Raw genomic sequence first — 12,732 nt, 5'->3', positions numbered from 1 at the left:
CATACATTTGGTGTTACAACTTTTCCTCTGAATTCAGGTAGTCCTCTGTCCATCCCTTCAGTTACAGCTGCAACCCTTCCAATAAAATATCCACTTACACAAGAAAGCATCAGGTCTTTGTCAAGGACAAGTACCATTTACTACAATGTTAATATATTCCTTAACTATTTAACATGCATAAAACTGAGCTGGTCCCATGGCCTAGGGGTTAAAGAAGTCAGGTCTCATAGGCTGACTGTAGTTCGAATCTAGGACCCAGTTGTTTGAAAAGCATGCCAGGCATGGGCGCACACATGCCCAAACTCCCAACAGAATACAGAAATACAGAAAGGACTGAGATGTGACTATGCCCCATCGGGGAATGCTTCCTCCCCCTCCCTCTGGCATATGCAAGTACCCTCTGGCAATTAAACCAAACCACCAGCTCCCAAAAGGACAAAACTATACATTACAATGTCCATGCTTTTATCGTTTTTTTTTTCCCAAATATGTGACAATGTATTTCAATTATGCTCCTAACCCCTTTTTCCATGCATAAATCCTTTAGAACAAATTTGCACAGCATGGTGATTTTCTAGAACACACATGCCATCTTATAACAGAATGACTATGATGAGAATGGCTATTTTGAAGGTGATCAGGAAGGGCACGAAAGGATTCTGTGAGAGGGTGACAGTTAAGGACACACCTTACTGAAGTAAGAGTGTGCACCAGAACATAAAAGAAAGAGTATCCCTGACGGGGGATTACTATGCAATGGCTTATGCTGCAGGAGAGGCCCAAGTATGATTCCTGGTCCCAACCTAAACAGCAACGGCATGGTGGTGTGCACTCGGGTCTCGGCTAACTGGGAAGCTGTGGCAGGAATATCACAATATGGCAAGACGCTGTCCCAAATACTTCTCTCCTCCTCTCCTTTTCTGAAAAACAAAGAGTAAGGAGGGGAAAAAAAAAGCAAGGATCCAGATACCAAATTACACTGGGTCTTTTATGGGCCTTGATTTCTGTTATCTTTTCCCTAATGTTCTTTTTCCTGTTTTAAGACAGGGAGTCACTGACCAGCTGTGAGCCTAGGATGGGAGTTGACTGCCATTTTAACTTGATCACGCTGGATACCACATGGGGTAATAATCACATGAAACAAAAAGGAAGCAAAGACATTCAGGAGGCTCTTGCAGAGGGTCCAGTAAAGGGGTATCTAGGCTAAAATGTATTTTAAGCACTGAGAGTAATTACACTGGGAGTATAATTTGAAGGTAGAGATAAAATATTTTGAACAGTAAAGATCTGCTTCCCAGTTCCAACAATAGTAGGCTAAATACTTTAATTGGATTATAATTGCATCAGGATTACAGAATGGTAACAGTACTGATCAGCCTAATTTTTCAGAAGGGATCAGCTGAGAAACAATGTGAATAGACTTTGAGAATTACAATGCATAGTATAAATCCTAATTAGGATGCATTTTCAAATCCCAAAGAGCTGGTTTTGTAATGAATAAACTGAAAATAAGTACTGCCAGTACTTACTATAGCATCTCAGATGCCCCAGTTCAATGTCATCTTCACCTTTCTAGCATCAAGCAACATGACATACTTCCCTGAAACTATTTTGTATCAGAACAGGGTAAGGTGCTTAACACAAACTGGCATTTTTAAGTTTTCAGTGAATTATTTACCAAAAGTGCCAGGAATGTTGCACCCCAAAATTTAAATGCATTGCAGCCAGCAGGTGGTATAGTGGTTGGGATGCTGGACACCAACATGATCGACCAGTTCTAGGCCCAGACCTGGAAGCTTACTTCCTCACTCCCCTACCTCGCCCCCCTCGGTGTGTGCATGTGTACTATAACAAATTAATAATACTAATAATAATGGGACCAGCAGTTAGCGTAATGGCTATGTCGCTGGACTCCCACATAGTCGAGGGCGGTTCGAGTCCCAGACCCAGTGGCTTAAATTCACGCCAGGCGCATGTACATGCGTGCCCAAGATCCCAAGAGAATGGAGAAGGGATTGCGGAATGGCCATCCCCCCTGGGGGTGATTTCTTGCTTTCTGTCTCTCTGTCTGGCAAGCGCACACGCCCTATAGCAAAAAACTCTCTAAAAAAAGAAAAAAAAATACTAATAAGAAATAAAATCAACTAATTTTAGAAAAAATTTAAATACATCTTCCACAACTCAAAAATGGTACAATTAAGATCTTAAAAGATCCAAGTAAACATTCCAAAATATTTTTATAAATAATAGCAAATAATCTCCTTAAAAGTACCAAAAATGGAGGCCAGCAATGTTGCATGATTAAGGCTCTGGGTTTCCACATGACAAGACTGCAGTTCGAGTCCCCGACTGGCCACTTAAAACTTACACTGGGCGTGTATGTGTGTGCACCCAAAATCCCATGAGAAGAATGAAAGAGAAGGGATTGTGGTATGGTCACCCCTCCAAGGGTGATTTCTCACTTCCCCACTCACTGTCTCTCTCCAGCAAACATACATGCCTAATGGCAAAAACCTTTAAAGTAAAGTAAAATAAAATAAAATAATGTAAAATAAAATAAAATGACCAAAAAGGCCCAGTCATGGTAAACTAGGCAGCAAGGGCACTACTGGGCAATGCTGGAAGCCATAAGAAGGTTCTGAGTTCAAATCCAGTGGACAACTTGCATATACCAGGCACAGGCGTACCCATGATCCTGAGTGACTGAAAGACTACAAGGGAAGGGAACCAGCAGTTAGCGTAATGGCTATGTCGCTGGACTCCCACGTAGCGACCGTGGGTCGCGTCCCGGACCCGGTGGCTTAAAACTCACGCCGGGTGCGCGTGTGCGTGTGTGCCCAAGATCCCAAGAGGAGAATGGAGGAGAAGGGATTGTGGCGTGACATCCCCCCTGGGGAGTGATTTCTCGCTTTCTGTCTCTATGTCTTTATCTGTCTGGTGAGTGCACAGGCCGTATAGTGAAAATCTCTCCCCCCCCCAAAAAAAAAAAAAAAAAAAAAAAAAAGACAAGGGAAGACAGTGACATAACACTGTCCAAGATGCTTCTCTGTCTCTCCTCACACTCAGAAAATAAACTTAAAAAAAAAAAAGTTGAAATAATGTGACAAGTTACAAGACAAATGATTTGGTACAAGTGTTCAAATATGATTTACATGCAGATCCTTGGATCTTATGCACTATTTTCTAAGATTAAAAAAATACAAAGGAATTGAAATATTAAAACTGCTAATATTTCAATCTTATTATAGTTCTCTTGAAGTAGAAAATATTTTGTGGCTTTGTAACCAACTTATGAAAAGAAAAAGCAAAAACTTCTGCCTACTTTACCACCTTACTACAAAGCATGGATCAATAAAATGATAACATCTGGGACCAGCAGTTAGCATAATGGCTATGTCACTGGACTCCCACATAGTCAACCACGGTTCAAGTTCCTGACCCGGTGGCTTAAACTCACGCCAAGCGTGTGTGCGTGCATGCCCAAGATCCCGAGAGGAGAATGGAGGAGAAGGGATTTTGGAGTGGTCAACCCCCCTGTGGGGTGACTTTTCGCGTTCTGTCTCTCTGTCTCCCTCTGTCTTTCTGGCAAGCGCACACATCCTGTAACAAAAACCTCTCACAAAAAAGAAAAAAACATTTTTCTATTTTCACTAGACAAAAATACTTAAAAATCAATCAATGGAATTACATATAAATCCAAATATCAGTATATTAGACTGTGCAAAATTTACAAGTGCCTTTATAAAAAGTCTTTGGGGGCCTATGTTGATAAAATGGCTTTTTCCCAGTAAAATTGCTGACATGCTTTTATGTTAAAACTTCTTTTTTAAAAATTATTTTTTTAAATTACCTAAGGGCACAAAAGCTTGCCAGAGATGGAATGAGAGAAAAACAACCCACAATGGGGTGTGATCACACTGCCGTCTTTTTTCCTCCATCCCATCAGGATTTGGCATACACACATGCCCAGCACGTTCTTCAAGCCACCAGGCCTAGGATTCGAACAGCAGGTCATGTGGGATCCAAATTTCTATGCACAGTGCTTAACCACTGCAATGGGACTAGCCCTAAAACTTTTTTTTTTTTTTAAATAAGAGATTTTTATTATAGGGAGTATACGCTTGTCAGAGATAGAAAGTGAGAAATCATTCCCCAGGGAGATGGTCACACTGCAGTCCTCCTCCATCCTCCTCTTGAGATTTTGGGCACGCAAACCCGGCACTGAGTTTTAAACTGGAACTCAAACCGCTATCGACTATGTGGGAGTCAGCAACATAACCATTACGCTATCTGCTGGTCTCTAGAACTCATTTTTAAAAATAAAAACAAATATGTAATAACACATAATTATTATCAATATCTACTGTCCTGACTTTGATACTACAGTACCATTAGGTAAAATGTTAACACTGAGGAAGCTGAATAACGATATTACCATAAAAACGAGTCTTTATTACTAATTCGTACCACAGTGGACACCATCAAATAAGCTTTCAATGTCTCATTCCTGACAGTACACACAATCTACCAGAGTAGAGAATTTCTTGACTCTGATGTCACTATTCAATTCTGAGAATAAATTTTCCTTCATCTGTAAAACTGTAAAATAGGTACATTATCTGATTTACCTTCCAATGTCAACATGATGCTCAAATAAGAATTTCTATAATACTTTTTAACACAAATGAGAAATACATTTCATTTTACTTAAAATATAAAACTATCTGAAGTAACCTAAAGGCCATATTGTACAATTCTTTTTATTTTTTTTGAGAGAGGTTTTTGCTATAAGGCACGTGCGCTCGCCAGACAGACAGAGACAGACAGAGAGATAGAAAGCAAGAAATCACCCCACAGGGGGGATGGCCACACCGCAATCCCTTCTCCTCCATTCTCCTCTCGGGATCTTGGGCACGCACGCACATGCACCCAGCGTGAGTTTAAGCCACTAGGTCCAGGACGCGAACCACGGTCAACTACGTGGGAGTCCAGCAACATAACCGTTACGCCAACTGCTGGTCCCCCATATAGTACAACTCTTGCAGTCTATTATTCTATGTGAAAAGATTCAAATAGTACTATCTTTAAAAACTAAGACCAAAAATCCCCAAATGGTCCCCAATGAATTCATTCCCTCAAAATTTGTTTGAAAATTAAGAGATGAAAATACATTTCTAAATTTCTCTAAAGATATGACATTATGACCAGCTAAAATCCTCACTGAGTAACTATAAATTTCAAAAATCTTTGAAACAATGCTTACCAACCAATAAAAGCAATTTTCCTTTATACTCGAAGATATTCAAATACTGGAAAAAGCTATGCATATTCACTAGAAGTCCTACAAATCCAAGAATCAATATCCTTCTTCAGTTAAACGAGAGCTATCTCCCCAAAATTATGGTTCTAACAAGTATCCCAAACAAATCTTGTAATACATTTCTTACACTAAATCTGAGAGAAATGAGTAAAAAAAAAAAAAAAAATGGGGGACACAATGCAAACAGATTCAAGTTTTGTAAAGCAGACATATAGAATCCCTATAGACATCCTTTATTCCTGAACTCATATTATCATTCTTAAATATAAAATTACTCAGTCAAATAGTCATGCAGAACTAGTCCTTAAGAAAACCAGAGTATAAACTAGGGAACCTTCACAGGTTCCATCCTCTCATGTTTTTCACCAATTATAATGGCTTAGAAAGTCCCTAAAAGTGGACAGCTTGGTGGCACAGATGTAACATTCTGTTCAAGAGAGGCTCAATCCATACAGAAGATAAGGTTTGGTTCCCTGATCAAGCTATACATGCCCATAATCCTGGCTGGCTCGAAAGGTGTGAGTGTGGGGGGGAACATGGAATAAGACCCTGTTCAGCATTTGCCTTACTTCCTCTCTCATGAACAAAATGACCTTTTACAAAATTCCATAGAAATACAGATTCAACTGTTATGTATTCCTGTTTTTTGATGTTTCAGTGATAGTTACATTGGAGTATCTAAGTTACAATAAATAAATGTGAAGAATGTACCTTAAGATTTTTGCTTTTGGTCACTTTTAAACAAGATTATACATTAAATCGCAATATATAAAAAACAACTTACTTCACCAAGTAAAGAAACTTTTTAAGTTAGATATTCTTGGAGCCAGTGGCATGGTGGTTAAGGGCGCGTGGACTCCCACATGGCTGACCGCAGTTGGAGTTCTGAAACTGGCGGCTTGTTTTCTCACTTTCCCTCTCTTTCTCTAGCTCACTCTGTCCCTCTCTGGTCAAAATTAAAAATAAACAAAGCTAAATAAAATAAGTATTTAAAAAAAATTTATATACTGTTACACAAACTCCCTTACCAGCGTATAGTGTAAATAAATCCGTAAGTATAAAAATCTCTCTCTAAGCCACACTTGCTAATTTGCAGTATTTTAGCTACAGATTTTTAATAAGAGGAAACAATCCTCTCATCCTACTTTTTCATTTGTATTTATTTATGTATAGTTTTTACAACATGGCACATGCACTCACTAGAGACAGACAGAGAGAAAGAGACAGGGAAAGTGAGAAAACACCCCCTCAGGGGACAGCCAGCCACACTGCAATCCCTTTTCCTCCACTCTCTTCTCGGGATTTTGGGCATGCAAGCACACACACACATATGCCCAGTGTGATTCTCAAGCTGCCAGGTCTGGGAGTGACTCGAATCACAAAGCTGATGAGGTGGGATCCAGCACCTTAACCTTACTTTTTTAAATCGTGTATCTTAAAAACTCCTTTTATGCATGGCTTCTAAACAGGCATTTTTCAAGTAAATCCATGATGTTCAGGAAGGAATCTAGTAATCACTGAAACAAATAGGTTCTGATGCCAATAAAGCCCAATCCTTAGACAATAATGAATGTATCTACTAACTTTTAAAATACAAGTTACAAATCATAGCGCAGACGCTCTTAAGCTACTAGATAAATACCTAATAAAAAGTCATTAGACTGCTGGCCCCGTAGACAAGTGATTAGGGACAGCCAGAGCCAACTGTGCTTGGAGTCCTAGCTCAGAGGCTTGATAAGCACACCAGACATGAATGCATGCATGCATGCCCCAAGCCCCCACGGGATGGAAAAATGAAAAGGGGATCGCAGCATGACTATTCTCAACCAGTCATGCTTCCGCCTACCCCCAGAAACACATGTGCCCTTTGGCAATTAAAAAGAAAAAAGTCATTAGGTTTAAAAAAAAAAAAAAAATACATAAATTGGGACCAGCAGTTAGAGTAACGGCTATGTCGCTGGACTCCCATATAGTCGACCATGGTTCAAGTCCCGGACCTGGTGGCTTAAACTCACATGGCGCATGTGCATGTGTGCCCAAGATCCTGAGAGGAGAATGGAGGAGAAGGGATTGTGGCGTGGCCACCCCCCGGCAGGTAATTTCTCGCTTTCTGTCTCTGTCTTTCTGGCAAGCGCACATGCCCTATAGCACAAGACTCTCCCAAAAAAAGAAAAAAACAAAAAACAAAAACCCTAAATTAAAAAACAGAAAATTTTAAGTAGTTCAATGAACACTACAGTAACCTGTCCTTACAGTAAGTTGTTATTTAACACAGTGAGCACAAATAATCCAACTCACTTGTACTGGAGTTTTGATGATGTTGAGTATGTGTAAACACACGCATACATATACATACACATATGTATACACATGTGTGTATACAAGTACATGTGTGTTGTGCACGTGTGTACACATGTGCACACACATGCACATACACAGAAATCTCAAAGATAAAAACTGAGGGCAGGGGCCAGTAGATGGCATAGTAGTTGAGGCACTTGATTATCACATACATGGTTAATCACTGCTTGATTCCTGGACCTGGCAGCTTGAGACTCAAACCAGGTGTATGTGTGTTTCTGTGTGTCCAAAAATCCCAGGAGATGAATGGAGAAGGGGTTGTGGCATGGTCATCCCCCCCCCCACTCTTGGGGGAGGGTTTCTCACTTTCTCTGTCTCCTTCTGTGTCTGTCTCTTTCTCAAACACACGCCCTACAGCAAAAGCCTAAAAAAAATGTAAAAGGCATTCATTAATGCCCATAAGACATATACATTTATACCTTAAACTTTCAAGCACATATTAGCACACACACATACACACACAAAAACTGAATATATACACCTCAAGTCAAATTATATCTTAATATTGAATGATGGAGAGGTCACCAGTTTACATTTTTGAAAGCAACACATCAAAGATGTACTCTGGGGACCAGTAGTAAGTGTAATGGCTATGTCGCTGTACTCCCATGTAGTCAACCATGCTGGACCCGGTGGCTTAAACTCACACCAGGCATGTGTGCGTGCATGCCCAAGATCCCAAGAGGAGAATGGAGGAGAGGGGACTACAGCATGGCCATCCCCCCTGGGGGATGACTTCCCGTTTTCTGTCTGTCTTTTGGGCGAGTGCACATGCCCTATAGCAAAAACCTCTCAAAAAAAAAAGATGTACTCTGAACTCTAGAATAAAAACACTATTACTTTATAGTATTCCTTTCAGTACAAAGGAATATGGCAGGTATATTAGAGATAGTACAGATAAGAATGGAGCTGTACTAGTTAAAAGGCTCAGAGAGAGACAGGTAGCTGGAAATCAAATTAATAGACAAGTCAGAACTAACTTAGCAAATGACTAGATCAGAAAAATAAGTAAAAAGTTCCTTACAAATGGAGATAAAGAAACATCAGCAAAGATGTAAATTTAAAAAGAAACTAAAAGCAACAAGTACCGGGAGTTCACACAGGAAGAAAAATGACAATCAGAGTGAAGGGAAAAAAAGAAGTACAGAAAAAGCAGCTAAAACACTACTAACTCTCAAGAGTCAAAGCCTTCAAGAACAGCTTGTAGGCCAGGATCACATCTTGACTACCAGGAGTATCACACAATTCTTGGCACACAGTGGATGCCCAAAGTTTGTTGAGAGAATAAGCAACAGAAATGTTCTTGTGATTATTTCACCTGTAAAAGAATTGATCGAGCATGGTTCACTGCAATGGATGAAAAGTTTTTACCAAAATTTCCTTGACTGCCTACACTGACTTTTTCCTGGATCTGGGGAGAGATTACAGGATCCCAGTTACCTTAAAGAATGTGAGAACCTATCTACAAAGATATGAGGCAAGCTATCTTATTTTGTCACAATCACCAAAATTCTCAAAATTATTAAAGCACAGTATAGTAAAAGCAATACCTGTCCTCTATGAGCTAATATTTAAAAGGAAATCTACTACAGAAGAATAGTTCATATAGTATCATTTCAAGCTACATGTAACACTCTGGAAAACTTATCTACAAAACCAAAAATAATAATAGGTTAAGTAATTGTTTCCAACCCAAGACCTTGAACACTTTAATAATCAAATTCACCTGCTACTGTTTCTTACAAACAAAAACATGTTTTATCTGCATAAGTAGTACAAAGCTATGGCTATGTTCAAGAGAACTATTTTCCTCTCAACTAATAATCACTTAAATTATTCTATACCATCACAATCTTCTGACCACTATTAATTTCCTTATACCAGTAATTATGTAAAAAAGGTTAAAGTTTCTCAATATACAATCATACTAAGTAAATCTGATTTTTATCTTAGGAGGCAAAAAAAAAAGGGGGAGAAAGAAGGGCTAGAAGATGCAGGATTTTTTAAAAAAGTATTAAGCTAGTTGCAAAAAGGCCAAAAGAGTCACACAGTACTCCATTAAGTTTCCTTGGAAGTTTTCAATTAATGTTGTATATTTATTTCAAATGCTAACTATTTAAGTAATATAAAATACAGCAGGGGAGAAAAATAGGTAACTAAATCATCTTAGAGAAATTAGTTTGTTCCTTAATACATACTTTAGACATCAAATCTATTATTTTGATAAATGCTGGGCCAACTAAATATAAAAATGGTTGAGAATTGTTTTTATTTTCTTACAACCTACTACCACAGAACTTAAGGCAATGTAATAACTGAAAGATACCAGTAACTTTAAGGAAAACAATTGATGCTAACTTTTTAAAAAATGATTATTTTAATAAACATGGCATGAAAGTTATTAAGACCCTGGAGAAAATAAACTAAACTTTAAACGGTTACAACAAAAACCAAAAAGTGAATTTTCTGAATTAGTTTTTTTACCTAGTTGATATCTTGAAAAACTTAGTCAATTTTTAATTCAAAATATGTCAATATTAAAGAAGGTAGATTTGGACTCCTTAAACTGAAACAGCAACAAGGAGCTCAAAATAAACCAAATAAACTGAAATCTTTACTTGAAAGGTAGAAGTTCCATTCTTAGAAAAATGCCTCACGTTTTCCCATCATTAACAAGGCATTTGGTAGACGTTTTTCATAAATGCATTCCCTTATTATCAGACACTGGAGTCTACTTTTTAAGATACTGAGATCAGCATCTTATTTCTGCAATATCTTGTTTATGAGTCAAAAACATTAATAAAAATCAAATACTTTGATGATATAACCACAAAGTAACATTCTCAAGGTAAAAATATTACTGTTACCTGTTTTTTCATAAATATATATCATTAATAAAAAAAAAAAAGTGAAAGTTTCAAAAAGAAAGTTACTTACCACCATCCCTCTCTCTAACTCTGTGAGTATGCACATTTTTGGCCTTACTGTGACCTGTGCTGTCACTGTATTTGTTTTCAGGACTATCAGATCTCGGCAACATTTTATGTGGTGGTGAAGGATCTGCGGCGTCTCGCATCTTTTCATGTCTGTGATCACCACTACTGGGGTGACTCTTCGATGAATACTTAAGTGCCTGTAAAACATCACCCCCCCAAAAAAAGAGAGAGAAAATTGAAACTTCAAACTTACTCCCTATACTAATTTAATCATAAATGTTAGCATAAATATACTTTAAGTTTCTTATGAACTTATATCAATAAAATCAAAATGTCCATTTTCAATTCTGCCTACAAGTTATTCAAGAAAAGATGTGATTACTAAAGAGTTAACTGTTAAGACTGTTAATACAAATTATGATACTCAGTTTTTAAAAAAGGGGAGCAGAAATCTACTTCATTATCTTGTAAATACAAGAAATCAAATACCGTGGTACACTGACTTCTCAAAAAAATCTTTCTGGAATATTTTAAACTCTTTTCTGAAAGTTAAAAGGAAGCAAGAAACTCAGTACTACGATAATGTTTCTGCTCCACGACTGACATGAACATAAAAATAAATAAGCATACTTTTGTTTCTGCAAATCTACCAAAAAAAAGAAAAAAAGGCATCAGTTTCTCCAGTTCTTTGATTCAAACAGAACACTTCAGACCTATCCTACCTACTGTTGCAGGTGTGAGAAACAATGTTAAGATATAAAATACTGGCCAAAATAAATATATGCATGGACAAACTTGCTAGCAAAGTATAATGGAATGGACTCAAAATGATGGTTTTAATTTTAACACATTATCTTAAAATAATTGTGATACACCAGTCTAACAGAATCTGTAATTAATTACCTTTGGGAGTGGACTCAATAGGGAACATATCCAAATATAATGAACAATGTTTAACAAATAGGAAACCTATGTGTTTTTTTTGTTTTTTGGTTTTTTTTTTTTAATTAAGCCTTAACAACTCAGACTGGGCAGTAACAAGACTATCATGTTAGAAACTGCTCTCTTATCCTCTAACTGATTAAATGTAAAAAGTATACACTTCTGCTGTCATCTGATAGTTACCAACCACTTAGGAGAGGTTCTCCCCACCGCTGAAAACTGGGGCCCCTTCTATAGGAGCTTTTTCAGCTTTACCTGAAAACTACAAGTAGCAAAAAGGAACCTACATACCTAGACCTATCTACATTAAAATCGATTATCCAAATATGCAAAGATCACAATCTAAAAGAAACAAAAGCACTATTTTTCACTTATGAGGCAAATGCTTGCACCAAAAACAATTAAAATGGGAAGGAATAGTGGTTTATAACCGACTTTGGAATTGTAAATCACTCAGCTATTTCTCCCAGGCCTTTCAACTAATTTTAACACTTTCAAATTAACTTTCAACTCCCCAATACACACTAAGTATAAATGCCTCAGAAGTCACCTATCACCTCATCCCATCGATTCCTTCACACTCAAATAACCTGGCTGCGAATGCTGCCACCCCCCCAAACCGAACTTCCTGCAGTCACCTGTCAAAATAAGTCGCTAAACCTTGTTGGCGAGCGCTAATACAACCAAACACAACATTTTAAGGGGGCCCGCGGTGCTAGTTTCGGATTTGTTGCACCGAAGGGCCTGTAGCGACTTCTGAAGCCTGCGCTCGAGTAGCAGTCCCTCCCTTCCCCCTCTGGCCCCTTCCAATCCCTCCACCCCGGTCTCGGCTGGTACCTGGTAAGGCTGCGAGTCCCCCCTCCGGTCGTGACAGCTGAAAAACAGGAAGAGAGACGGCGACATGAGACACAGGGGGGGAGGGGGAAGGGGAAGAAATCGGGAGCCCCGGCCGCCCCTCCCCGCGGGAGACCTCCCAAACGCCCCGGCGCGGAGCCCGCACTCTCACCCGGCGTCCACACCGCGCGCCTCCCGGGGGGAGAGCCAGGCCGAGACGCCCGGCCCCGGGCCCCCGCTGGGCCCCCCGCCCCCCGCCACCCTCCCTCCCTCGCCCGCTCGCGCGGCCGCTCCTCCTCCCCAGCCCGATCCGGATCAGGGTTAACAACAAAAATGGCG

At 39.1% G+C, this 12,732-nt stretch overlaps 1 protein-coding gene across 1 annotated transcript in view; it reads right to left on the bottom strand.

Annotated features, from left to right (window-relative positions):
* Positions 1-12,433, bottom strand: part of WAC (WW domain containing adaptor with coiled-coil) — a gene marked incomplete in the record, with an annotated part of 94,847 nt that extends 82,414 nt beyond the window's left edge. The window contains 2 exon segments of the mRNA XM_027770188.1: positions 10,619-10,832; positions 12,397-12,433. Coding sequence (XP_027625989.1) covers positions 10,619-10,757 — 139 coding nt within the window.
* Positions 12,434-12,732: the final 299 nt, after the last annotated feature.

Source organism: Tupaia chinensis, unplaced genomic scaffold (genome assembly GCF_000334495.1).
Source record: "Tupaia chinensis unplaced genomic scaffold, TupChi_1.0 Scaffold000001_1, whole genome shotgun sequence".
NCBI classification, from domain to species: domain Eukaryota; kingdom Metazoa; phylum Chordata; class Mammalia; order Scandentia; family Tupaiidae; genus Tupaia; species Tupaia belangeri.
This window is presented reverse-complemented; position numbering and strand designations above follow the sequence as displayed.